Below are 25,447 nucleotides of genomic sequence, written 5' to 3' on the forward strand. Positions count from 1 at the left end.
TGGTTAATAAACACTGTGCAACTGAAAAGTGACAGTTAACTGCCTGTGTGTATGGAAATATGCCATGTACACTAATAGGCCCAATGTATTTAACTTGTAAGGGTAGAGATACCAGCTCTGCCATATTGGATACAAAAGCATAGAGTCTCCATATTTATGCAGCACACAGACCGAGTAACAAGATCCATCCTAAAATTACTATAATGTCATCTGATTATTTCTTGATTAAATGTTGTATACATTTTATATGATTAATTTTTCTGAAAATGCTATGTACGGTAATTACTATATTTCCCACAACACAGGTGAAACTATCTACCAGAAAGAAGACATGGATGGTTGTATGTTTTATGCCATATGTAACAAAAAATGTGAAATAGAACGGCATGTAGGAGATTGTTCAACACCCGGAACTACACCAGGAGTAACCACTCTCACAAGTGCAGAGCTTACCCATATACTGGATGCTACCAGTGGTAAACCATCAATGAACAGACCAAGCAGAAGACCTCCAACCAAGCCTCATACCGGTCCACCTGGTGAACCTAGTACATCTGGTGAACCTGGTACCTCGACAGAAACCAGTAAGTATAGACCAGATAAATGTTTTTAAGTGTTGTTGTTTTTTTACTCTACAAATACCATTTATATTGTATCAGTGCATATACTCTTAATTTACATTAATTCAAGTTTTGATCTTCTGACAATATTTAATTTAACATACAGATGCCGAAAGATAGGAGCTCACATAGTGACATTTACTGTATAACAATCTAAGTCATTACCATCATAGCATAATCAGGCAGTCCAATGATTTTGGTCATGTATTAGGTCATTATCATTAATTTTTGGGCTAAGAAAGATAAATTAAGTAAATAAAAATACCCACTTGTGTTCTACAGTATATTTCTCCTGTGTACCTTCAAGCATAGTAAACAATATTTAAAAATGACTTTCGGTTAAGTATGATGCTAAGTCAATGCATATAAGCACATAATGTGTGATACTTACTCCGTAGACCATGAAGCACTACAATTTCTACCATGTTATGTTTACACAACTTGATTATTTTCTTATATAGGAACTAAAAAGGTGGAAGGAGGACTTTTCATGCATTTTCAGTTAAAGCAAAAAAACAAAAGACTAAAATCTGATTGCCGGTCATTGTCCTTTGCAACATTTGGGGACCTTTCACTTTTTCCTGGGGACCTTCCCATTCTCACTTTAGTAACTTTCCATTCCATCCCCTTCCACCACTGCTACTCCACTCTTATAGAAACCAGATGAGCTTTATTATAGGAACAACACACCTGCTTCCTGTTTCATCAACATGACTAATTGCAGTGGTACCAAAACTTAAGGAGGATTTCAGGGAAATGCTAAGAGATTCCCCAAACACTTTAGTGTCACCCTAGGCCTTGCTGCTACTGCAATAAGCAATGGTGATGAAACACTACTATATGCACTGCTTTTGTAATAGAGACACATGTCAAGTAGGTGTTGGGTAGCAGGGGGCATTCATGCCAGGGATGAGTATAGAAGGTGCCCTTATGCAGCGGATGCCTCATACTACGGGTCACAAAGTATATTAATACAGATGTGCTTTTTACAGTTGGCAGAGGAAGCAGTATCTAAAGATAAAAAATAATATTTTTAAAAATCTAATGCACATACTGATGAGCGGAATGATGGAAACTATTCCTTTTCCTCTCCGCTAGCACTTTATTTCCTGCTACATTGTCTCTTAACACATTCCTATCTCACTTAACACCATATCTCTTCACCTGGACCCCTTTCCAGTGGAAGCATCTTCTCTCTGACCTGACCACTTGTCAACTGATGTCCTCTTCTATGTCAGTATGTGTCTCCCACCAAATCCACTTCCTTTAAAAAAATAAATAAATAACATAAACATGATATACTGTTTGTCAGTTATTTACTGTATAACATTTTTTATTTCCACTGAAAAACAACAACAAAACCCCAACAAGAATAATAAATATTGAATCCCCCCAAAAGAACAGAACAGAAAGCTTTACAGTATATTGTAGTTATAATAAACATTTTTTACTATCCATGCATATCAAGTATTTACTTACAAAGACTAGAGAATATGTACAGTTTTTAATAATGGCGTCTAACATGCAGAAAAGAACATTTTATTGCGCAGTTGGTAGATCCTGACATATTGTATAGGGACATATTCAGGGACAAAAAGGGCCTGGTTCAGAAGTGTATGCAATTGCGATGTTGGATGTAGTGGAGCGATATTTTTTCTACTGCGCATACATCTAAGTGACACCGTGCATGCGTCCCGAATGTGTCTGTTCAGAGTCGCAGTTCTAATCACAAATGAATGCAGGGAGAACTGAGAATGTAGCGGACGTCCTGATTGGTGACAGGAAAATGGCTTAGCATGTGCACAGTGACAATCCATCTTATGCTTGTGTTATGTGAGTGTCGCGGACGTGTCAGGGAAAGCGGTTGCATACACAGATGATTGAATGCTCACTACGTAGGCCATACTCGGATGGAGAAACTGCACCTGCGACCAATGGGATACACCAATCGGTATTACTGTATGTACATATACTGAAAGTGAGCATCTCAGTCCATGCACAATTGGACACATGGGTGTATTAAAGGGAAAGACTTTGTGGCAGTATATATATATATATATATATATATATATATATATATATGTATATATATATATAGCAATGCATGTGTAGTGTTCAATGAGAATTGGGTCAGTCAGGAAGGTTCATTCTGACCTCAGTAATATCACAATGGAATATGTTTTAATTATAAAGTAGGCTTTTAGGCAGGTGCAAAAACAATTCTATGGCCTATTCTACTTTCGTTTTCTACTAATAATTTGATTATTCAGTTATTAGCATAGCATATTAGCATATTCAATTATTATCTAGAGATCTGCAGAACACTGCTGTAATCCATTTACCCATTGACAAATACATATGGGATAATGTACTTCTATTAATGCAGTTATTTACATAAACATGTTTGCACATTAACATCACTTGTGCAATATGTATTGGTTAAATCAGTGTAAATTATAAGGATAATAACAGTTGCCATAGCGTACAGAATTCTGAGATAATCGTTAGAAAGCATGTTTTATTGCACACCTAATTACTGCAGCCCAAATATGCCATGAGTGTATTGGGTCAGTTTGGACATTATTACAACAATACTTCACATGTAACATGGCACTGGGGCATGTTCCAACTGCCACATATTGTGATGTTTACTATTATCTCTTATGTATTTATATAGCAGATTCTGCAGATCTGTACAATGGGTTTATAGACAAAATGCCACTTGACCAGCAGCCGAAACAAGATGTGCTGAGATCATACAATCTAGAGGGATTAGGGGGCACACATGAAACAGAAGGTAATTTGGAAGATGAAGATTTCTAGGATTACTCCCCACTATGCTACTTGCATTTCCGGTGCTTTCTGACTAACTGTCTGATTGCACTGCTATAGCTGGGTGGTGTAATAGTCATGTCAGTCTTCTAGACTACTCTGACAGATTAGCACATAAGCAGCACATCATGGTGACTCAACATTCCACAAGTAGTGCTCAGTATAGGGTGGTATCCTCATATGTATTACCAGCATTGGCTTTTAATTCCTCAACAAAAAAAGAAAAAGGCTGTGAATTTGGGGATATGCATGATGGTTGGGGCTGGCCATATGGTGAGTGCATGTGGTGTTGTAGCAGGAAACCTAGAAGACATGTGGAACTAGGGTGAATTAATAGCTGCGATCTATGAGAGATGAAGCTGCCAACTAGGCAGGGGCCTCCATACTGAAAATAACTATTTGGTCACAAAACATATCCTTTAATAACTAAAGGTTTTACAATCACATGTGTACTAATCAGACATATGTATAACACACTGTATTTGTATTTATGCATTTTCAAGCTTATATATTCACTATTTTATAGACTGTGGACCTTGCGAGTGTTTGATGCCAACCTGTGGAACAGGATATCGTGTAGTATCCTATATGCCTCCTGGTGCCTGCTGTGCTAATGTCACATGTGGTATGTTCCATTGGTTAATTACAGTACATCTCAGTTCTTTTATTTAATTTTTAACTGGTGATGGTGTCTTTGACTTTTTGAGAAATAGTTACTTTGTCACAATATTCAGATGAAGAATAATGAGGGTGCAAAAGATGACATTACATTCAGATTACATTTCTGAAACATTGCACCTTAACCTGTAGACCAGAATTCTTAGTAAAGTATGGATTTAGTTTTCTTTTATATTGCCCAGCAAGTTATTTCTTTTCCTTTATGTATTTTTTTTGCCTCTTTTGGATGATTGGAATTGGGCTTTCTTATTGTGCTTTAGCTGTCCTTGTCAAGTAGATGATATAGGAGGAGATGGTAAAATAAATACAAAATATTAGTAACCTACAACCAGTGCTATTTTTAATCAGGAACCAGCAGGAATTCAGTTCCTGAACCTCTCATTACAAATGACATTATCAGGAACTGGGTTCCCGAACCTGTCCTGGACCAAAATGTATTTTCCATAAGAAATGTTTTATGTTAAAGTCCATTTTGAGTGCCTTCTTTCCTAAAAAACAGCTATCTACTGTATCAATCATCTATCTATCTATCTATCTATCTATCTATCTATCTATCTATCTATCTATCTATCTATGTATGTATCTAACACTTTTTTAATAGCTCCCCCTCCAGACCCACAGTTCCTGAACCAGAAAAATAGTACTGCCTACAACAGATTCAGTATAGATAAACAGAAGCATCTAGATAAATAAGTTCTAGAATGAATAGCTTGACCTCCATTTCTAAAAGTCCAATTGCAGTTTGTGAACAAACTGAAAATTATATTTCCAAATACTGAAGACAAATTGTCAATGCATTAGCCTCAGTAGGAAAAGGGCCCACTATTCCTCAGATTCTTTTGACTTGAAAAAAATTATTTCACTACTAAAAGATAAAATCCAAATCTATATTTAGGGACAGAATTATCGTAATCTTCTAGGATGTTGCATACATGAACTAGCATCCTGCAGGGTCTTCAAAGTCTATTTGATATTTGGTAACCAATTACTGTATGTCAAAATCTAGCGAAGGGATTAATGTGCTCAAATATTTTTGTATCTTAATAGAGCCTGACTCTGTCTGTGTTGTGGACAATACCATATACCAGGTAAATACATTATTGAAAAAAAAAATCCAGATTCATTATATTTGTTTTAATTGTAGGTAATGCTGTAGGTCGATGATGGATACAAGAGGAACATTTTGGTTATATTTGTCAGTGGTCAAGTATGTTTTTACTCATGGCAATATTCACTTTGATATTTCTATGGACTAAAAACTACGCCACATCCATTTGTGTCATATAGGGGGATATTTATCAAAGCTTGGAGAGAAATAAAGGGGAGAGAGATAAAGTGCCAACCAAGCAGCTACGACTTGTCATTTTTCAAACACAGCCTGTAACATGGCAGTTAGTAGCTGATTGACACTTTATCTATATCCACTTCATCTGTCTCCAAACTTTGATAAATCTTCCCCATAGTCATAAGATTCTGAAGTTATGTTCTATACAATGTAAGACAAATGTGAGTATATAAAACTTACCTTGTTCTGTATAATGGCTTAAGGTTGCTTTATTACTTTTTTCTCCAGCGTGGATCTACCATCCCTCAACCAAAGGGTGTATGTCAGAATTGCGAGTGCGCCAAGGATGAACAGGACGAGTCTGGTTTCTATGCCGTAAAATGCCAAGCCCTTCAGTGTGATAAGACATGTGAAGAGGTTAGGCAAACATTCCTTATTTACTCATTAGATTAACATTTAATTAATAGCTGCTTTTCAGCTTTTTTATATGGTGGGGGATGATCTTGTTTAGGGAGAACCTTACTGTAAATCCAGCAGTAGATTAAACCCATTTCAGCAAATGACCAATTTGCAAACTGTTAAGGATATTGATCTGCTCACATAAGGGTTCACGCTAGCAGCATCTATAATGTCCCTAATCATGGATTAGCATCTTCTTTAGTCTGATGGTTCTCTGTTCTCTTGTTATTCCCTCTAGGGTTATGCATATGCTGAGAAAGAAGGAGAATGCTGTGGTGAATGTGTACCCAAACAATGTATCATTAAAGGAGTAAAAGGAGAAAAGGTAGAACAAGGAGAACAAGGAGAGGATGATAAACCAGTAAAAATCAAGGTGAATTCAAGTACATCAGTTCTAATTTATATACAGTATCTCAATTTTAATTACATTTGTGTAGAATCATATCATTCAGTGTGTTAGACACAATGGAGCTAACAATGAGTTGGATACAATTGCGCAAATTTCAGATGTAAAATGTTTTCACTAAAAAAGTGCCAAAAATAGCAATTTATTAGAGAACATCAAAAAAAGTGCTTTTTTTTCTGCAATGCTGCGATTATCGCTATGTTTGTTTTGCTTGCAAAAATTTACATTCACTATAAGGCTTCAATAAAATGTAGAAAAGTTCTCTTATACAGCAGATACAACTCGCCATCTTATATATGAAATAAAAGAAGCTAAATTACACACACAAAAAATAATGCGGGCAATTCAAAGTTGTATGCAAGTTGTCTGCAATTGCACTCACATTGCGTCCACAAAATTAAATACAGATATTCACTCGTATGGACCAGCAGCACCACCCATATGAATCCACGTGTTCAAACAGCCATCATCATTATCAATTTACATCTGCATAAGCAATCTGGCCTAGTTATCACTCAGATCAGACCTTAATATGTAATTTAGCAGAGCAGTTCATCACATATTATTTTAATCAGGTGCAGCTGGGCTAGCAAAAAGCTATGGAGGAGGTCCCAGTTTACACCTACAGATGTTATACTACCAATCAATTCCTGTCCAGGCTGCACCATTTAAAATCTTCATTCTTTGCTGATTCATAGATTGGAGACTCTTATCGTCCTGAGGGCAGCACTTGCAGCTACTATGAATGTAGTGAGGAAGATGACAAACCCATGTTGACCAAGGTGAAGAAAGTTTGCCAAGATTTGGACATCTCCAAATGCGAGAAGGTAAATGTTTACTTATTTTTACAATTAATGTATGTTCTCTTTAACCTGGGACTGTAAATGCTAGATGTATTCTGACTTTGGATTGATGTGATCAGTCCAACTTTATGTCAAGTTTCCAAAAATGGATTATGTTTATTGATACATTGAACAGCATTGTATGCTTTCATGACAATTGGCCACAGTTAATATTGTACATACATTGCATAATGTATCTAAAAAGAAATACATTATTATTCAAAGGGAATATGTTATTGTCTTGCAGTCCATTTTATATGTCCTTGGAGCTACATCATAATAAAAATATTTATATTATTGTACCCTGATTGGGCAGGGTATGGGCAGTACTGTACAGTGGGGCTTTGATGGTGCAATTCATTACATCCCACACCTGCCATCTGGGACCCTCCAGGATCTTGGGAGCAGGGCCTGGGATTGTTAATTATGGTCAAGTCAAATATAATGAGCAATTAATTCCCATTCCAAGTAATAATCACATTTTGAGTGTTTGTTTTAGCTGTATCACGCTGATTAGTATATTTTCATGCAATTCCCCTAAGGTGAATAAAGGAAAGGCTATACTGTAAAACAATACTAATATACATAATATCTTCCTTTAAGGATACAGTTAAATATGATGAAGATGGCTGCTGTCAGACCTGCACTCTGAAGACAGGTAAGTGGAAATACAATTACTTTAGTCTTTGAGGACAAATATATATATTAATTAATTTGGACCTGACGTACAGTATGCCGGATCATCTGAGCCTCACCTTCATACTGCTGGTATACTTACCCAGCGCCAGTACTATGTATATCTTCTCTCTCCCCCCAGTCACTAGCTTGTCTAGTTTCTGTTGCAGTGGTGGGAGATGTTGCAGGGGAGGGCATATGCTGGCACTCACTGCAGAGGTCTGAGATGAGACAGAGCTTCTAGGATTATTTTTAAACAACCATTTTTTAATAATTGACCAGAAATATGTCCATTTATAGAATAATATATATACTGTAGTCAGTGAGAATTGTTAGTTTATAATTGTAATGAATGTAACTAGTGCAGTATTTATGTAATAGTGCCACCTGTGTGCAGTGCATGTATTAAGTTTTAGGTATTATCAGTAGAGGTGGGGGAAAACAAGACTTGAAACTCCTTGTCTTTAAGTAGCTAAGTTGCACAAGAACAATATTGCGCTGGGTATGTAACTAATTTGTCAGTATAATAAATACAGACATATTGTAGTTAGAACTGCAACCCAAAACCAATGGCTGGAGACCACAGCTTCACCACTCAAAGCTATTCATCCAAGTACTTTATATTATTTATTTGGCAAGGTGGTCAGTGAATTGGATTATGGGGCCTGTTGTATTTTATAACTATAAAGGAGATTTATTCTAAGAAAAGTGGGCGAGTAAGAAATAAAGTATACTACTTTTTACAGAACTTGTTTATTAATATATAATGAAATAACAATGTTTTTTAATTTGCAGAAGTTAAAATAATAGAGAAACCAGTTGTTGAAAACTGCAGCTCTCGAAAGAACTTGACTGTTTTGAAAGTAGAGGACTGCGAGATTGAGGTTGAGCTCACATACTGCGGAGGCCCCTGTATGGGAAAATCCATGTAAGTCATATGCTTCATGAATTTATAGCTACCAGCTAGTAGCTACTAGGAGCTGAAACTACTAATTTTTTATAATTCAGCACAGTAATTTTCATAAAATTACATAAACAATTAAGTCAGAATAACAATGGAAGCACTGAAACAATGTGCCGGATGACCAAAGGACTTTAATGAGTCTTTCACAGTTAAAGTTAATTGAACAACTATTAAGGCTGTGTTAAACATTCACAAATAGGGGTCAAAATCTATTCTTCCCTGGGAAGGGAAGTTTCTGAGCTGGATGGCTTAGGAACTGCTTAATATTTTAAGTAACTCAATGGTCTTTAGAGACCTGTCTTTCGTTCCTAACCATCATTTTCCCCCAGTGGCCAAGCATTCAGAAGGTGGAAGTTCTTCCTTAAGCAACCTAACACTGTCCATCCCAGGCTGCATTAACTTTCTGAAATTACATATTTTTTATTTTTACTAAGTCACAACTCACCAGTTTTCATATCTAACTACATGAATTACTCCTTCCCTTCTGACTTATATTTAACAATAATATATTAATATACTGGATATTTGGCCATACCCTGTAGTTAGGACTTTCAACATAATATGTAATCTACCTTCCTATTTAAATAATAATTTTAAGACTCAAGTTCCATTACCCTTCTATAGGAATTCCTGCCAAAATATGTTCTGTCAATAGTCACTTATAGAAAGGTTAGTCTGCATAAGCAAACAAGCCCTGCCTCACAATCACAACCCAATTACAATATTTTATTTAATACAATGTTTTAACTCTATAGTAAATAATACACTACAGAAATAATAATTTATGGCTAATAAACAACTCAAACTTTTTAAAGCAGAACAACAGTTACTTATTAGGTTTTGGAACAACTTTATTGACCAACAACCAGGAACCGTTACTGCATACTCTTGTCCCCTTAAAGCACACCTACAGTATTTGATATTTTGCGTTCAAATTTTTTAATGTATAACATAATTTATCATTTCCAAAAATAACATTTTTAAACCATAATACAATAGGGTACAATAAATTCAATGTTCTAATTTTGTTCCTTGTGTCTGATTTTAGCTATTCCATGGAATCTCAGGGCATGGATCACCAGTGTAGTTGCTGCACAGAGCTGGAAGTAGCAGAAAGACAAGTGGAGCTGTTGTGCGCCAATGGTCAACGTAAAGTCCATTACTACAAAGATGTAATTAGATGCGGCTGCTCTGAAGCTACCTGCGAACCAGTCACATCTGCTGAGATTCAGCAACCAGATCAGCAGCAGAGAACCCAAACTGCCTATTAATATGCAAGGAGATAAATGAGAATATACTGAGCAAGGCAGAAATCTATAGTCATCTTTTTTAAATGTTCCCAATGTTTTGTCTTCTAATGTCTACTTACCCTGCTACCCTGTAATCTGATTTAGATGGATGAAAAGAGGCATGTAGAGGTTGTAAAGATCATGTAAAGGTTTAGTAACTAATAAACACAAACTGTTATGTTTATGCTGTTTTGGCAACTCAGAGTTTCCAGACGCATTCGTGTAACTGTTAATGTCTCCATTGTATGATTCATGCAGAGGCCAGCAACATTTTGGGAAGCTTTATGTTGTTACTAGCTTTTTTTATCCATGTCATCCCATTTATGTATATGTCATTAAACTATAAAGCTCAAAGCACAACCGTTTGACTGGGCTTCTTTTCATAACTGGATGGGGAAAATGGTTTGCTGATGTGTTTTTGTAGGACAAACTGAAATGTGGTTACTCTTATGAGTTTATTTAATTATCCACACAAGTAATATACATTGAGATGTATAAGTATCATACACATTATTTTAATAATGAGAGAAAATTGGTATGATCCACAGGGGTTATAAACAATTTTGGACACAAGTGTTCACAGTCATTTAGTGGGGACCCTTTTGGACACGTGATCACATCCATGTAGTTGGAGCTGTAACAAAAAAGCTACAGCTTAACTACAAGATTAGTGCAATAATGAGTGCACCTCTGTATTACTGCTCAGCAAACTTTACCAACATTTCTAAGAGATATACAGGAAATACTCCCAATGCATTAAAAGGAATAATGTTCTACCGTTCTACTCGTGGCAAATAACTCAACTCAACCAACCACATGGGAACAGTATGTCATGCCTGCAAAATGTCAGTTTTACTCAGTGGGTTTTGTGGTTGCCATTTTATTTAGGGAGAGGGCGATTAATATCACAATGTTTTGTTTTTTTGCAAGGTGCAGCCACTGGGCACTTCAGAGCAGTTCAATGTTTGGTATCTCCAATAGCTTTCACCTGTGGGGTTATAATTCTATTTAGTTGATTAAACTTTCAAGAATCCGAACACCCAGAGCTATCACTTTATCTGATGCCTTCTAGAGCTTTCTTGAATTAACTCTTCTTCAATAAAATAAAAAAATTACCTGCAGAGTTTAAAGTACCACATTCAAATTACATACCTTTATACTGCCCCTCTTCAACACATTAACTATAATGCAATTGTCCCTTCTTTCTACTGTTTGACTACTGACATAGAAGACACCAGGTGGATCACACGCTGCTTAATTTTCCAAACTTTAAATTCTATTTTTAATTCTCCATCTTGTCCAGCCACTTAATCTCAATGACTCCAGTGTTGACAAAAGCACTGTAGACTGAAGATCCCTGCTCAGATGATTACCACTGTGAGAGCAGGCAAAGCTTATTCAGGTTATAAGTAGATTGGTGTCTACGTAGAAAATTGGTTCATATGTATGAAATGATATGAAACTCTTTGGGGTCAATTGAATTGCTGTATTTGCAGTGCAATCACTAGCTCACATTGCATTTTCCAGCAAATTAGCATGTTTTTTTGTGCACACCCTCCTGAGCAGGGGTGAAGACTCTCTGGTACAGTACACCACCTCAAAAAATAATCACGCACTTGGAGAGGTTTAAATAGTATTATTTGTCCAATACGTTTCTGGTGAATTATCTAAAATGCTCACTAAGGGGATAAATTATGTGGTATAGATATGATGAGATGCTATATTGATTGGAAAGGAGTTTTGAACTTGTAGATGGGAGCTAAAAGTGTTTAACCCAATTTAATTACAAACTTGTAGAAAAATATGCAGTAATCATGTTACAGGCAATTTTTCTGTATCCCAATACACTGTAAAGGCTTTAATTTGCTTAAGAACACCTGCTAACTATTATTTTTCCACCATTAAAAAATGAAAAAATTACCCTTTTAAGAACCTCCAGTACTTTCCTGATGGCCACTAGCAAGATGGTCCATCTCTCTCAGTTGCCACTATTTTTCAGGATCCTGGATGTTGATATTCTGGCACCAGGCTGGAGACCCTATTAGACCAAATACTAGCACTGCAACTGCTGCAACCAGTCATGATGATGATACTGTTCCTTCAACATCATCTAAAGCTGATGCTCAAGGCATAGAGGGTTTAAGTCAGGGCATCTGAAATAAAAAAAAATATATTTTACAAGGGTAAAGGTAAAAACACCTCTATTAAGGGGAAAGTTTAGTGCAGAAAACAAAACATTGGCAACATGCCATTCACCACAGACAGTGGCAAGGAAAGGCTGAAGCCTTTGCCTTTATTTGAGTGGTGATACTGAAACTCTCAGTGAGACATATACTCCCTTTGATGATGCAAAATCTTTACACTCAGAAGAGGTGTTAAAAAAATAAAAACCACTAAGGTTGTAGAGCTGTGTGTTCAAAACTGTCACACATCCCTGAGGAGAGTCTAGTGGTGTCCATATTAGCTATGTGCGAATCTGAGATTTCTTACACTGTCCTCACAGAGAAGCTTCTTTCACCTCCTTCCACCTTTTTTGCACCAGTTGCACATGTGGGGAGCAGTACAAGTAAATATGGTGATGAGGACATAATAGAAATTGAGGATGCTTGTATGTAAGTAAAACAGGATGTGGAGGATATTTGCATACTACTACTATCTGACACTGAGGATGAGGATGTTGATGATGTTGTTTGTGCAATCCAGCCACCAGTGGCTTTGGTAATTGCCTGTAATGCCTGGGCATATAACCATAAAAGTTACCTCTTGGGTGTGGAATTAGTTTACCCAAATACTGACAATGTTTGTGATGGCATCTGCTCCATTTGGGAGGTCAAAGTAGAAGTAGGGACATTAGCCATCTAAGCACCTTGTCCATGTTACGTCATTTGCTGTAAGTTCATGAAATTTATTTTACAAGATTATAATGTAATTAACAACCTCATCATCAATGGCCTCATTAGTGATAGGAGGTACTTGTTCTGTGGGGGCCCAAACAAACCAATCACTTCAGCCAAAAAAAGTGTCTGTCCTTGCCGCTGAAGTGCTTGGTTTGTTAAACTGTGCAAATCCTTTTTAATATCCAACATAAGGGTGTATAGGAGGGCCCAAGGGCAATTGCATCTTGCACCACTTTTTATATTTCTGCCACTGATGTGTAGCAGTGTTTCAAAGATGTGCCATGTGTTTGTGCTGCTGCTTTGTCGCTTAGTAACCAACCAACTTGCTGCAGCCTTTGGCCTAAACTGCATGAAAACAATATTGTGAGCCATGAGGTGGTGACTGGAAATGACTGGAAATTAATGTTATTGAGGCTAATAATACTACAGTAACAAAAAAGGCCCAAATTATGTAATTTTTGTTTTTTTTTGTCATTTTTGAAAAAAAAAATCAAAACCAAACAAACCACAGCATTTAAATAAAACCAAAAGCAGATGATGAATTAGAACCCAAACCAGCAAAAATGGTCACATCTTTACCACATACTAACATTTTAATGTATTATTTGTATCATATTTTCTACTTTAGATAAGGAGTGTAATGTGTTTATGGAAACAGATCCTATCAAAGGAAAATATGAGATGACAGACTTGTGTTCTGTTATGCCTTTGCGCAGCTGTGTGTTTGTCCTGAATAGACAGGCAGGCTCTGATAATTCCTTTCAGAAAACTCATACCTTAAAAGTAGAGATGAGTGGGTTTGATTCCCTGAGAACCGAATCCTACCGGACTTCACCACCCGAGCCCGGATCCGAGTCAGGCTCGGGTTTTCCCACCTGACTCGGAAACCAGAATGAGGCAAAACGTCATCATCCCGCTGTCGGATTCTTGCAGGGGTTGGATTCTATATAAGGAGCCGCGCATCGCCGCCATTTTCACTCCAGTCCTGGAGAGTGTAGTGAGAGGACGTGTATCCATCCTCAGTGCCGGCGGGAAAGTGGAGTGGTGATTATAGTGCTGTCTTGTGCTGCTCAGTCCAGTGTAGTGTCTTAGCTGTATCAGTCAGTCCAGTGACCAGTCACAGTGGTGGTGTCCTCTGCTGTCATATGTCCAGTGCTGCTGTATAAGTCCCTTACAGTGTTGCTGTGTTATCCTGCATCAGACCAGTGATAGTGTCCTGTGCATCAGTCAGTCCAGTTACCAGTCACAGTGGTGGTGTCCTCTGCTGTCATTGTCCAGTGCTGCTGTATAAGTCCCTTACAGTGTTGCAGTGTTGTCCTACATCAGACCAGTGGTGGTGTCCTGTGCATCAGTCAGTCCAGTGACCAGTCACAGTGGTGGCGTCCTCTGCTGTCATATGTCCAGTGTTACTGTATAAGTCCCTTACAGTGTTTCTGTGTTGTCCTGCATCAGACATATAGATTGGTAAATGCTCAATTAGCTTAGTGATATCATTCAGGTGCTCGAAAGGAAGGGGTATTTCTGAGCAAGAAAAAAAGCAATTGGTTTCCCCAGCACCCTGAATGATAACAGTAACCAGATATAAATCCCACATGATAATAGAATTCAGAGATCTTCGTTACACATATTTGCGCAAATGTGTGGTTAAGCCCCAAAGCCGCATCAAGGCCTCTCTGTATATTTGGGGTCCCTAGCGCTATATCTAGGTGCAGGGTGTGGCACCCCAAAACACCAGAATGAGCCAGAAAGCCCAGCGTGGCATACCAGTGTAAAAAGCTATAGTGTTAATAAATTAGTATTTAGGAAGCCGAAGCTATAGAGAGGGTGATACAAACATGAAATGTAATTAAAATAGAGAAATAGTGTTAGAAAATTAATAAGTGAAAAGTGTTAATAGAATGTAAAGGTATGCCACACTAACAGCCATCCAGCTCAGCCAGTCCAGAGGCATCACACCCCACACCTCCATTACCCCAATCTGGGTCTAATATTAACCAGCAAGGAGCCACATAATAATGGCTCCTTACTAAAATATGTCTAAGCTAAGAGCTACCTACCTTGGAGCAACCCCATAATGCTCCATGTGGCATGTCAGGGCCTGCACCTCCTCCTAATGCAGGAACCTCTCTGCCTCTCACAACAGACATATAGATAACAGTAACCAGATATAAATCCCACATGATAATAGAATTCAGAGATCTTCGTTACACATATTTGCGCAAATGTGTGGTTATCATGTGGGATTTATATCTGGTTACTGTTATCATTCAGGGTGCTGGGGAAACCAATTGCTTTTTTTCTTGTCCTGCATCAGACCAGTGGTGGTGTCCTGTGCATCAGTCAGTCCAGTGACCAGTCACAGTGGTGGTGTCCTCTGCTGCCATCTGTCCAGTGCTGCTGTATAATAAGTCCCTTACAGTGTTGCTGTGTTGTCCTGCATCAGTCCAGTAGTGGTGTCTTGTGCTGCCATAATAATAGCTTTAAATAAAAGGGTTATTATTATCCAAATTAATTTTACAGGCTTTGCTCTGTGTGTATGTGTGTGTGTGTGTGTGTGTGTGTGTGTGTGTGTGTGTGTGTGGTTTAGGGGTACGCTCAACTATTCCACCAATATTGTGCGTGTATTACATCTGGGCTAATTCCAGCACGTCCCATGTTGTTTTGACGCACACTTGTGTCGCTTAGCTTAGTCATACAGCTACCTCATTGCAGGGCCGTAACTACGTGTGTGCCAAGTGGGCTTGGCACACAGCGCAGTTGCCCTGAGGGCGCACGGCCAGCGGCATGTAATGAGTCAAATTGACTCATTACATGCCGCTTGTTCTGTGCTGTGCACCGCCGCGCTGTGGAGACAGAAGAGAGCAGCACCGTCCCAGCGTCCACAGCAGCGCCAGGCAGCCAATACGGAAGAAGAGGGGACTGCTGCAGCGGCGCTTACTACCAATGAAATAGCGCTGCTGCGGCTCCAGTCCCCCTCCCTCCTCCTCCTTCTCACCTGCCTGCACCGAGGAAGCTGCACAAGGAGCCTGTCAGCGGGGAGATGGTAAGTATCTCTCTCACTCTCTCTCTCTCTCTCGGACACCGTCTGCCATAATGTGTAAAAAGGGGGCCTGGCTGCCGCAATGTGTAAAAAGGGAGACTGGCTGCCGCAATGTGTAAAAAGGGGGACTGGCTGCCGCAATGTGTAAAAAGGGGGACTGGCTGCCATAATGTGTAAAAAGGAGGACCGGCTGATGCAATGTGTAAAAAGGGGTACACCATCTGCCGGAATATGCAAAAAGGGGGCCTGGCTGCCGCAATGTGTAAAAAGGGGACTGGCTGCCGCAATGTGTAAAAAGGGGGACTGGCTGCCGCAATGTGTAAAAAGTGGGACTGGCTGCCGCATTGTGTAAAAAGGGGGACTGGCTGCCGCAATATGTAAAAAGGGGGACGCTGGCTGCTGCAATGTGTATAAAGGGGGACACTATCTGCCGTAATGTGTAAAAAGGGGGATGCTGTCTTCCGTAATGTGTAAAAAGGGGGACTGTCTGCTGTAATGTGTAAAAAGAGGGACGCTGTCTGCTGTAATGTATAAAAGGGTCTCTACCTGGTGTAGTGGCGCTACTGTGCAGCGTAATTTGAATAATGGAGACTACTGTGCACCGTAGTATGAATTGCTATTATTTTGTGGCCATGCCCCTTCCCCATAAAGCCACGCCCCTATATATTTTTTGCGCGCCTACGGCGTGCACTGCCCCTATCTTACATGGGGGGGGGGTGTCAATGTCGTTTCTTGCACACAGCGCTAAAATGCCTAGTTACGACACTGCCTCATTGCACCTCTTTTTCTTCTTTGCATGATGTGCTGTTTGGGGCCTAGTTTTTTTAAGTGCCATCCTGTCTGCAACTGCAGTGCCACTCCTAGATGGGCCAGGTGTTTGTGCCGCACACTTGTGTCGCTTAGCTTAGTCATACAGCTACCTAATTGCACCTTTTTTTCTTCTTAGCATGATGTGCTGTTTGAGGCCTATTTTTCAAATCTGCCATCCTTTCTGCCACTGTAGTGCCACTCCTGGATGGGCCAGGTGTTTGCGCCGCACACTTGTGTCGCTTAGCTTAGTCATACAGCTACCTTGGTGCAACTTTTAGGCCTAAAAACAATATTGTGAGGTGTCAGGTGTTCAGAATAGACTGGAAATGAATGCTATTGAAGTTAATACCATAGGATCAAAATTACTCCCAAATTCTGTGATTATAGCTGTTTTTATGTTTTTTTCAAAAATCATCCAGATCCAAAACCAAAACACGAAAGGGTGGTTTTGGCAAACCAATCCAGATCCAAAACACGACGTTGAACCAGAACCAAAACCAAAACACAAAACACGAAAAGTGCCCGCCGCACATCTCTAAAAAGTAAGCAAATAAGGAAATATTTCTTTAACTGTATGAAATGATGATGAATAATTAAGTTATGCACTGGTGGCAGATAATTTAATGGCAGATAAGAGCCCCATTGCACATCTAGGGTTTGATTCAAAGCAGTGGTGGATTTCCCACTAGCATGTGAGGCACGTGCCTAGGGGCGCCACTTTTTTTGCTCGAAGAAGAGAGGGAGAGTGACTTGTGTGCAGGGGTTGAAACTACATGGACCAAGCAGGGCTGTTGGCAGAGGCAGGAGCGGAACTGCTGCAGGTCCCTGGCCAGTTAGAGGGACAGAACTACTTTGCGGCTTGTATGTAGTGTATGTATGTGTAGTGTGTGTGTGTAGTGTGCAGTGTGCGTGTGTGTGTGTGTGCAGTGTCTGTATGTGCAGTTAGTATATGTGCAGTGTGAGAGTGTGCAATATGTGTGTGTGTGTGTGTGTGTGTGTGTAGTGTGCAGTGTGTGTGTGTATGTGTGCAGTGTCTGTATGTGCAGTGAGTTTATGTGCAGTGTGAGAGTGTGCAGTGTGTGTGTGTGTAGTGTATGTGCAGTGTGTGTGTGTTTGTGCAGTGTGTGTGTGAGTGCAGTGTGTATGTGCAGTGTGAGAGTGTGCAGTGTTTGTGTGTAGTGTATGTGCAGTGCGTGTGTGCAGTGTGTGAGAGTGCAGTGTGTGTGCATATGTGTGTGCAGTGTATGTGCAGTGTGAGAGTGTGAAGTGTGTGTGTGCGTGTAGTGTAGAGTGTATGTGCAGTGTGCGTGCAGTGTAAGCAGTATGGGGCTGTGAGCTGTAGTGGGAGTAATGTGAGCAGTAGGGGAGCATTGAGGGGTTAGGGAGAAGTTATGTGGACAATGAGGTGTGATGGGGTAGTGAGCTGGGAGGGCCAGTGAAGAGAGCAGTGTGAGCTGTGGAAGGGGTGTGGGAAGGGGGACATGGAGGGAATTGGAGAGAGCTATAAAAGGAGTAATGAGAAGGCCATGGGAAGATATAAAGGGAGGTAACAGTAAGAGTCATTTTTGTTTTGGAGAGGGTGCTGGAGGGGCTGCCAATAATGTTGTGCCTAGGGGTGGCCTGGCCCCTAATTCTGCCTATGATCCAAAGTTGCATGCATGTTCAATTTCCAAACAGATCTCTAAGTTATTAGTATCTGCAAATGTGGCAGAGCCTGCATACACAATTTTGAGATCCTGGCAGTCATGATCTTAACAGTCGAAAGGGCGACAGCGGAATCCCGATGGACGTAAGTAGTGGGGATAGAGTAAGGCACTAGGGGAAGGCTAAAGTTTAGGCTGAGGGTGTGGGGGGAGGATAGGAATAGGCTATGAGAATGGTTAGGGTTAGTCTGTGAAAGGGGACAGTTAGGCTGCAGGAGGGGTGGCTTATTGATAGGGGTAGGGTTAAAATACTTAACGGGATGTGTCTGGATTCTGTCTATCAAGATTACACTGTTGGTCTGATCCCGATTGACAGAATTTCGTACTCAACCCTTAACTGGCTGTAACTGGGCAGCAATGGTGCTTTCACACCTAAGATACTTGACGTGGGCATGTACAGTAGAAAGAATAACAGGCTATTTAGAGTTGTGAGTACACAGACATTTGTCTGATTTCACACTGATTTATTCTACAATAAAAAGCCTGACAGATGTGCTCAAGGATTATAATAATCGCCACTTTTACAAGTGAGTGGATAAAGGTGGCGCAGCACATAGATTCGGGAAATCTGCATACAGTTGAAGATCCACATTTATTTCTAAGCATACAGTGCAGCCGGATTGCACTGTACTCTGAATCAGCAGCTAGTCTGCCCATTATAACCTCAGACACTCTAGAGATGTGGTGTTCCATGAGACAGCACCAATCATTGGAACAGTAGAACAAGAATCACAAAACAATATGTTTAGCTGGATGCACAGGCAACAGAAAGTGTGTCTGAACCTGAAAGTGTTAATGCGGATACCCAATCAGGAAACAGGAGTTCCATGAGGAGCAATAAAGGTGTTCCATCCAAAAGATACAGTGAGGAATATGCAAATATAGCTTACTGTGAACCCCAAAATGTACAGGAAGCAAAATTAAGTAGCGACTGGAATGAATGGAAGTCAGCAATAGATACAGAGCTGTCAGCTCTGGATGATAACAGTAAATGGACTGTAGTTGACAGGCAGAATAACCGTAAGACAATCAAGAACAAGTGGGTCTTTTGAAGAAAGCTGAATGCAGATGGGACTATTGCTCATTATAAAGCCTGCCTTGTTGCTAAAGGATACACACAAAAATCAGAGATCGACTAAGGAGAGATCTTTTCGCCTGTCGCAAGGTACAGCACCTTGAGGTTAGTCATTTGCCAATGCTACACTTCATGAGTTATTGTTATACCAGTTACTTTGATTCTGCATCCCTAAATGGAGAGTTAATTGAGGAGATTTATATGGAACCACCTGAACATTATGACGAAAGTATGTTCCAAGAGAGAAAAGTTTGCCTCTTAAAGAAATCTTTTTACGGCCTAAAGCAAAGTGGTCGTTCTTGGTATGTAAAGCTGGATGCTGTGCTGCTAGAGATGAACTTGGTTAGGTCAGAGACTGATCACTGCTTATATCACAAAACTATAGAAGAAAAGTGGTTCATCATAGTTGTGTATGTGGATGATCTATTGCTAGCAGGTCAAGAAGAGCACATTACTGATGTAAAACAGCCACTGAAATAAAGATTCAACTAAAGTATTTAGGCCCTGCAAATCATTTGTTAGGCATGAGAATTGAATAAAACCTGAAAGATGGGACTGTTACAATTGATCAACAGACACATATTGAAGCAATACTTCGCAAGTATGGAATGTCTGATGCAAAACCAGTGAGCACTCCTATTGACAAAAGCATAAAGATGGTAAAGACCATGTCACCAACCAGCCAGGAGGAGATAGAGGAAAAGTAACTCACTCATATATGTAACAGGCTAGTACAGTAAAAGCGTGGTACTTATTGCTATACGTCATGCGGCTGTGGTAAGGTAGTGACTCTGACAGTATAGGATGGAAGACTGCACATCCATGCAGACTGACTATCATTGGAAGGACCTCACAAAGCCCAATGCTTTCGTCCCGCTCAGGCAGTGCGATACACACTACAGGAGGATCCGTCTCTCTCTCCACTGCAGGAGGAACAGTGTCATCTCTCTACCCTGCAGGAGGAACTGGGTCATCAGTCTCCGCCTCCCTCATGCTCCAGCACTAGAGGGTAAACACTAGAGAATGCGTACCCAGTGCAATGTATACACTGGAGACAATGTACTGAGTGCATTATATTCCAACACCCCCCTCGCTCAGGACTGTCTCTGGTCACATATACAGTAAAAGAACATCACTTTTCAATAAAGTCATACTTGTAATCGAAAACATGGTTATGAAGCAAAAAAAACAGTAAGAACAAATCAACATCAAATATATTCTAGTCCACATTCTTTTGAAGAACACATTTAGCAGGTGTGATGACAGTCCCTTTGTTAACATGTCGGCAACATGGGTCCTCACTTGCCACATATTCCGCATTGATGGACTTATTCTCCACTAATTCACGAATTAAGTGATGTCTTATGGCAATATGCTTAGACCGTCCATAATGCCTGGTGTTAGAATACAAATCTATTGCTCCTTTTTTATCACATGCAATGTTGATGGTCTCACTGTGATAAAGAAGACTTAATTCACACAAAGTCTCTTTTATCCATAGTGCTTACTTTGATGTTTCTGTAAGTGCCATATACTCTGCTTCTGTAGTAGAAAGGGCAACTGTGGGTTGATTCCTGCTCATCCAGCTGACGGCTGCGCCTGCCAATAGTAGATCATCTACATATACATATGATGAACAACTTTCCATCTATAGTCTTGTGATATAGGCAGTGATCAGTCTCTGAGCTAACATAGTTCATTTCTAACAACACAGCATCCAACTTCACATACCAGCAATGACCACTTTGCTTGAGGCCGTATAATGACTTCTTCAAGAGGCAAATTTTTCCTGCTTGGAATATAGGGGGTCATTCCGAGTTGTTCACTCGCTAGCAAGATTTTAGCAGCATTGCACACGCTAGGCCGCCACCCTCTGGGAGTGTATCTTAGCTTAGCAGTATTGCGAATGAAAGATTAGACGAATTGCGAATAGAAATTTCTTAGCAGTTTCTGAGTAGCTCCAGACCTACTCACAGATTGCGATCAGCTCAGGCCGTTTCGTTCCTAGTTTGACGTCACAAACACGCCCTGCGTTCGGCCAGCCACTCCCCTGTTTCTCCAGACACTCCCACGTTTTTCCCTAACACGCCTGCGTTTTTCCGCACACTCCCAGAAAACGGTCAGTTTCCGCCCAGAAACACCGACTTCCTGTCAATCACACTCCGATCACTTCAACTATGAAAAATCTTCGTTCGGGTGTGAGTAAATCTACTAAGTTTTGTGCTAAAATACTAACCGCATGCGCACTGCGTACCATGCGCATGCGCATGTTTGCCTTAATCGCTCCGTTGCAAAAATCGTCAATGAGCGAGCAACTCGGAATGACCCCCATAGTCTTGTCATTATGGGGGTAATTACGAGTTGTTCGCTCGCTAGCAGATTTTAGCAGCATTGCACACGCTAGGCCGACGCCCTCTGGGAGTGTATCTTAGCTTAGCAGTATTGCGAACGAAAGATTAGCAGAATTGCGAATAGAAATTTCTTAGCAGTTTCTGAGTAGCTCCAGACCTACTCACAGATTGCGATCAGCTCAGGCCGTTTCGTTCCTGGTTTGACGTCACAAACACGCCAGGGACGTGCAGTCAGGGGAGGCAGGGGAGGCAGTGCCTCCCCTGTCATTAATGATTAAAATAATACAAAGAAGATACTTATGACACATATTCTGTGTCATAAGTATCTGCTTTGGCCTTTATATTATTTTAATTATTTGTACCTTTTTTAAAAAACTTTAAAATAGTGTTTTGGAGGCACCGTTCTCGGTGCCTCCCGGTGTCAATTGTAAAAGAGCGGAAGCGGGGGGCGCGGCCAAACATCGGGCAGTAAAAGCCCATTCAAAAAATCACAGAAAGCGGCACTAGAACAAGTGCCGTTTTGACAAGGGCGTGCTTTCAGCCCATATGAAAGCACGCCCCTGTCACTGAAGAAGATGTGATTGGGCAGTGGCGGCTTGGGGGGGGGGGGGGGGCGTTACATCAAGGCAGGTGTCCTAATGTCATCTTTTTTTTAATTTCATATTTAATTTACAACACTATGTGCCACGTGGCTGTCCCTGTCTGCCCACCCGCCCTCCGGCCGCCAACCCATTCCGCTCCATAATGTCTGATTTACCGTTACTGCTGCGCTGCCAGTTACACAGCAGCAGCAGCAGCAGCATACACGGAGGACGAAGAGCTCCGCCTCCTTGAGCTCTGCCCGGCGGTGAGAGCTTCCCGTCCCGACTGAGAGCGGGTGGCAGACTGGACTCTCTCGCCGCGCGACGTGCGGCGGTGGATGGTGTGCGGGGATCTGGACATGCTGAACCAGGACAGGTGAGGGGCGGGGGGGCGAGGGCTGCCTGTGCCTATGCCACTGACAGTAATCCTTGTGGGGGGAGGGAGAATGGCGGCTGCCTGTGTAGCTTGAGATATCCCCCGTGACTTGTGGGGGTGGGAGGCTGTCTGTGCTGCTGGGACACCCCCTGTGATGGGGAGGGGGGGTTGTTTGAGGAACCTGGCTGTACCCTGTCACCCAGTACCTTCATCACCCACTATCTCCCTGTCACCCTTATCATTTCACCCGCTATCTCCCTGTCACCCCTGCATCGCCAGTCACCCACTATCTCCCTGTCTCCCCTGCGTCGCCAGTCACCCACTATCTCCCTGTCTCCCCTGCGTTGCCAGTCACCCACTACTGTATCTCCCTGTCTCCCCTGCGTCACCAGTCACCCACTATCTCCCTGTCTCCCCTGCGTCGCCAGTCACCCACTATCTCCCTGTCACCCCTGCGTCGCCAGTCACCCACTATCTCCGTGTCACCCCTGCGTCGCCAGTCACCCAATATTTCCAGGGGGAGGGGGTACACCAGCCAGAATATTGCCTAGGGCATCAAAATAGTCGGTGCTGGCTCTGCCCAGTCCCGTACCTTGCGCCCACCTCCACCTCACTTTCACTGCCCATCTCTGGCCTACTCTGCCAGACTCCGCGGCCAGTAACTAATATCATGAGCTGCAGCTGTCACCTAGGGGGTGATTCCGAGTTGTTCGCTCGCTAGCTGCTTTTAGCAGCATTGCACACGCTAGGCCGCCGCCCTCTGGGAGTGTATCTTAGCTTAGCAGACTAGCGAACGAAAGATTCGCAGAATAGCGAAAAGGAATTTCTTAGCAGTTTCTGAGTAGCTCCAGACCTACTCACAAATAGCGATCAGCTCAGGCCGTTTTGTTCCTGGTTTGACGCCACAAACACACCCAGCGTTCGCCCAGCCACTCCCCAGTTTATCCAGACACTCCCGCATTTTTCCCTGACACGCCTGCGTTTTTCCGCACACTCCCGTAAAACGTCCAGTTTCCGCCCAGAAACACCCACTTCCTGTCAATCACACTCCGATCAGCAGAACGATGAAAAAACTTTGTTACGCCGTGAGTAAAATACCAAACTTTTGTGCTAATTTACTTGGCGCAGGTGCACTGCGTACATTGCGCATGCGCAGTTTGAGACTAAACGCTCCGTAGCAAAAAATAATAATTCGCGAACAACTCGGAATGACCCCCCTAGTGCAGTACGGCCAGAGGGGGGAGGAGAGGCCACGATCCCCGCTCATCCGCTCGTCTCTCACTCTAGCTCCGACCCTGGATTCCTGGCTGCAATTTCCACCGGCGATCCCCGGAGTTAACATCAAAGGAGGAGCCACGCTGCAGTTCTATGCCCTGGACCAGGTAAGTAAATAGCAATATAAGTGTCACTCACTGCCTGTCCCCATCACAGTTTCCTTCTCTCTGTCACACTCACCCACTGCTACTGTTACGCTTTCCCTGGCATCACCCACTGCTGTCACCCTTATACAGGACTTCCATTAACTTAATAGTGCTGCATCCATAGCGCTATTAAGTTAATGGAAGCCCTGTACAACAAAATTGCATTCATGTCCTCCTTCCAGTCCCAAAGACTAGTTTTTTGTTGTTTTTTGATAAAAATTATATTAGCCACCTGCTCATCACAAGTTTGATGAGCAGGCTGGCTATGACTGATATGCGAATTAGTGGCGGGGGGCCGGGTCAGTTGAGGGTGGGTGATTTTGTAAGCCATTGGTGGGGGTGGTGGCCATTAGTGGCAGGGGTAGCGGCCATAAGGGACGGTTGCAGTAGTAGACATCTGCTCAGGGGCAGTAGTGGGCATTGGCTCGGCGGCGGTAGGGATCATCGGCGGACATTATCGCTGCAGTGCCTCACCAGCCAGTGACCTCACCGCACGCCACTGAAACACGCCCTGCGTTCGGCCAGCCACTACCCCGTTTCTCCAGACACTCCCGCGTTTTTTCCTGTCACGCCTGCTTTTTTCCGCACACTCCCAGAAAACGGTCCGTTTCCGCCCAGAAACACCCACTTCCTGTCAATCACACTCCGATCACTTCAACTATGAAAAATCTTCGTTCGAACGTGAGTAAATCTACTAAGTTTTGTGCTAAAATATTAACCGCATGCGCACTGCGTACCATGCGCATGCGCATTTTTGCCGTAATCGCTCCGTTGCGAAAATCGGCAACGAGCAAACAACTCGGAATGACCCCCAATGTTCAGGTAGTTCCATATAAATCTCCTCAGCTAACTCTCCATTCAGAAATGCAGAATCAAAGTCTAACTGGTATAACAGTAAATCATGTAGTGTAGCAATAGCAACTACTAACCTTAAAGTGATGAACTTTGTGACAGGTGAGTAGATCTATTCGTAATTGATTCTGGACCATTGGGTATATCCCTTGGCAACAAGGCGGGTTTTGTAATGAGCAATTGTCCCGTCTGCATTTAACTTCTTGCAAAAGACCCACTTGTTCTTGATCGTTTTACGGTTGCTTGGCCTATCAACTACAGTGCATGTACTGTTATCATCCAGTGCTGACA

At 41.6% G+C, this 25,447-nt stretch overlaps 1 protein-coding gene across 1 annotated transcript in view; it reads left to right on the forward strand.

The window, feature by feature from the left end:
* Nucleotides 1–25,447, forward strand: part of LOC134968654 (uncharacterized) — a 188,434-nt gene that overhangs the window by 36,794 nt on the left and 126,193 nt on the right. The window contains exons 34-45 of the mRNA XM_063944178.1: nucleotides 306–584; nucleotides 3,979–4,077; nucleotides 5,178–5,218; nucleotides 5,704–5,832; nucleotides 6,113–6,247; nucleotides 6,979–7,107; nucleotides 7,726–7,780; nucleotides 8,593–8,725; nucleotides 9,810–10,030; nucleotides 13,576–13,744; nucleotides 19,728–19,877; nucleotides 21,077–21,095. Of these exons, the coding sequence (XP_063800248.1) occupies nucleotides 306–584; nucleotides 3,979–4,077; nucleotides 5,178–5,218; nucleotides 5,704–5,832; nucleotides 6,113–6,247; nucleotides 6,979–7,107; nucleotides 7,726–7,780; nucleotides 8,593–8,725; nucleotides 9,810–10,030; nucleotides 13,576–13,744; nucleotides 19,728–19,877; nucleotides 21,077–21,095 (1,559 nt within the window). The remainder of the gene's footprint in view (nucleotides 1–305; nucleotides 585–3,978; nucleotides 4,078–5,177; nucleotides 5,219–5,703; nucleotides 5,833–6,112; nucleotides 6,248–6,978; nucleotides 7,108–7,725; nucleotides 7,781–8,592; nucleotides 8,726–9,809; nucleotides 10,031–13,575; nucleotides 13,745–19,727; nucleotides 19,878–21,076; nucleotides 21,096–25,447) is intronic.

The sequence above is a fragment of the Pseudophryne corroboree genome, chromosome 11 (assembly GCF_028390025.1).
Source record: "Pseudophryne corroboree isolate aPseCor3 chromosome 11, aPseCor3.hap2, whole genome shotgun sequence".
NCBI lineage: Eukaryota > Metazoa > Chordata > Amphibia > Anura > Myobatrachidae > Pseudophryne > Pseudophryne corroboree.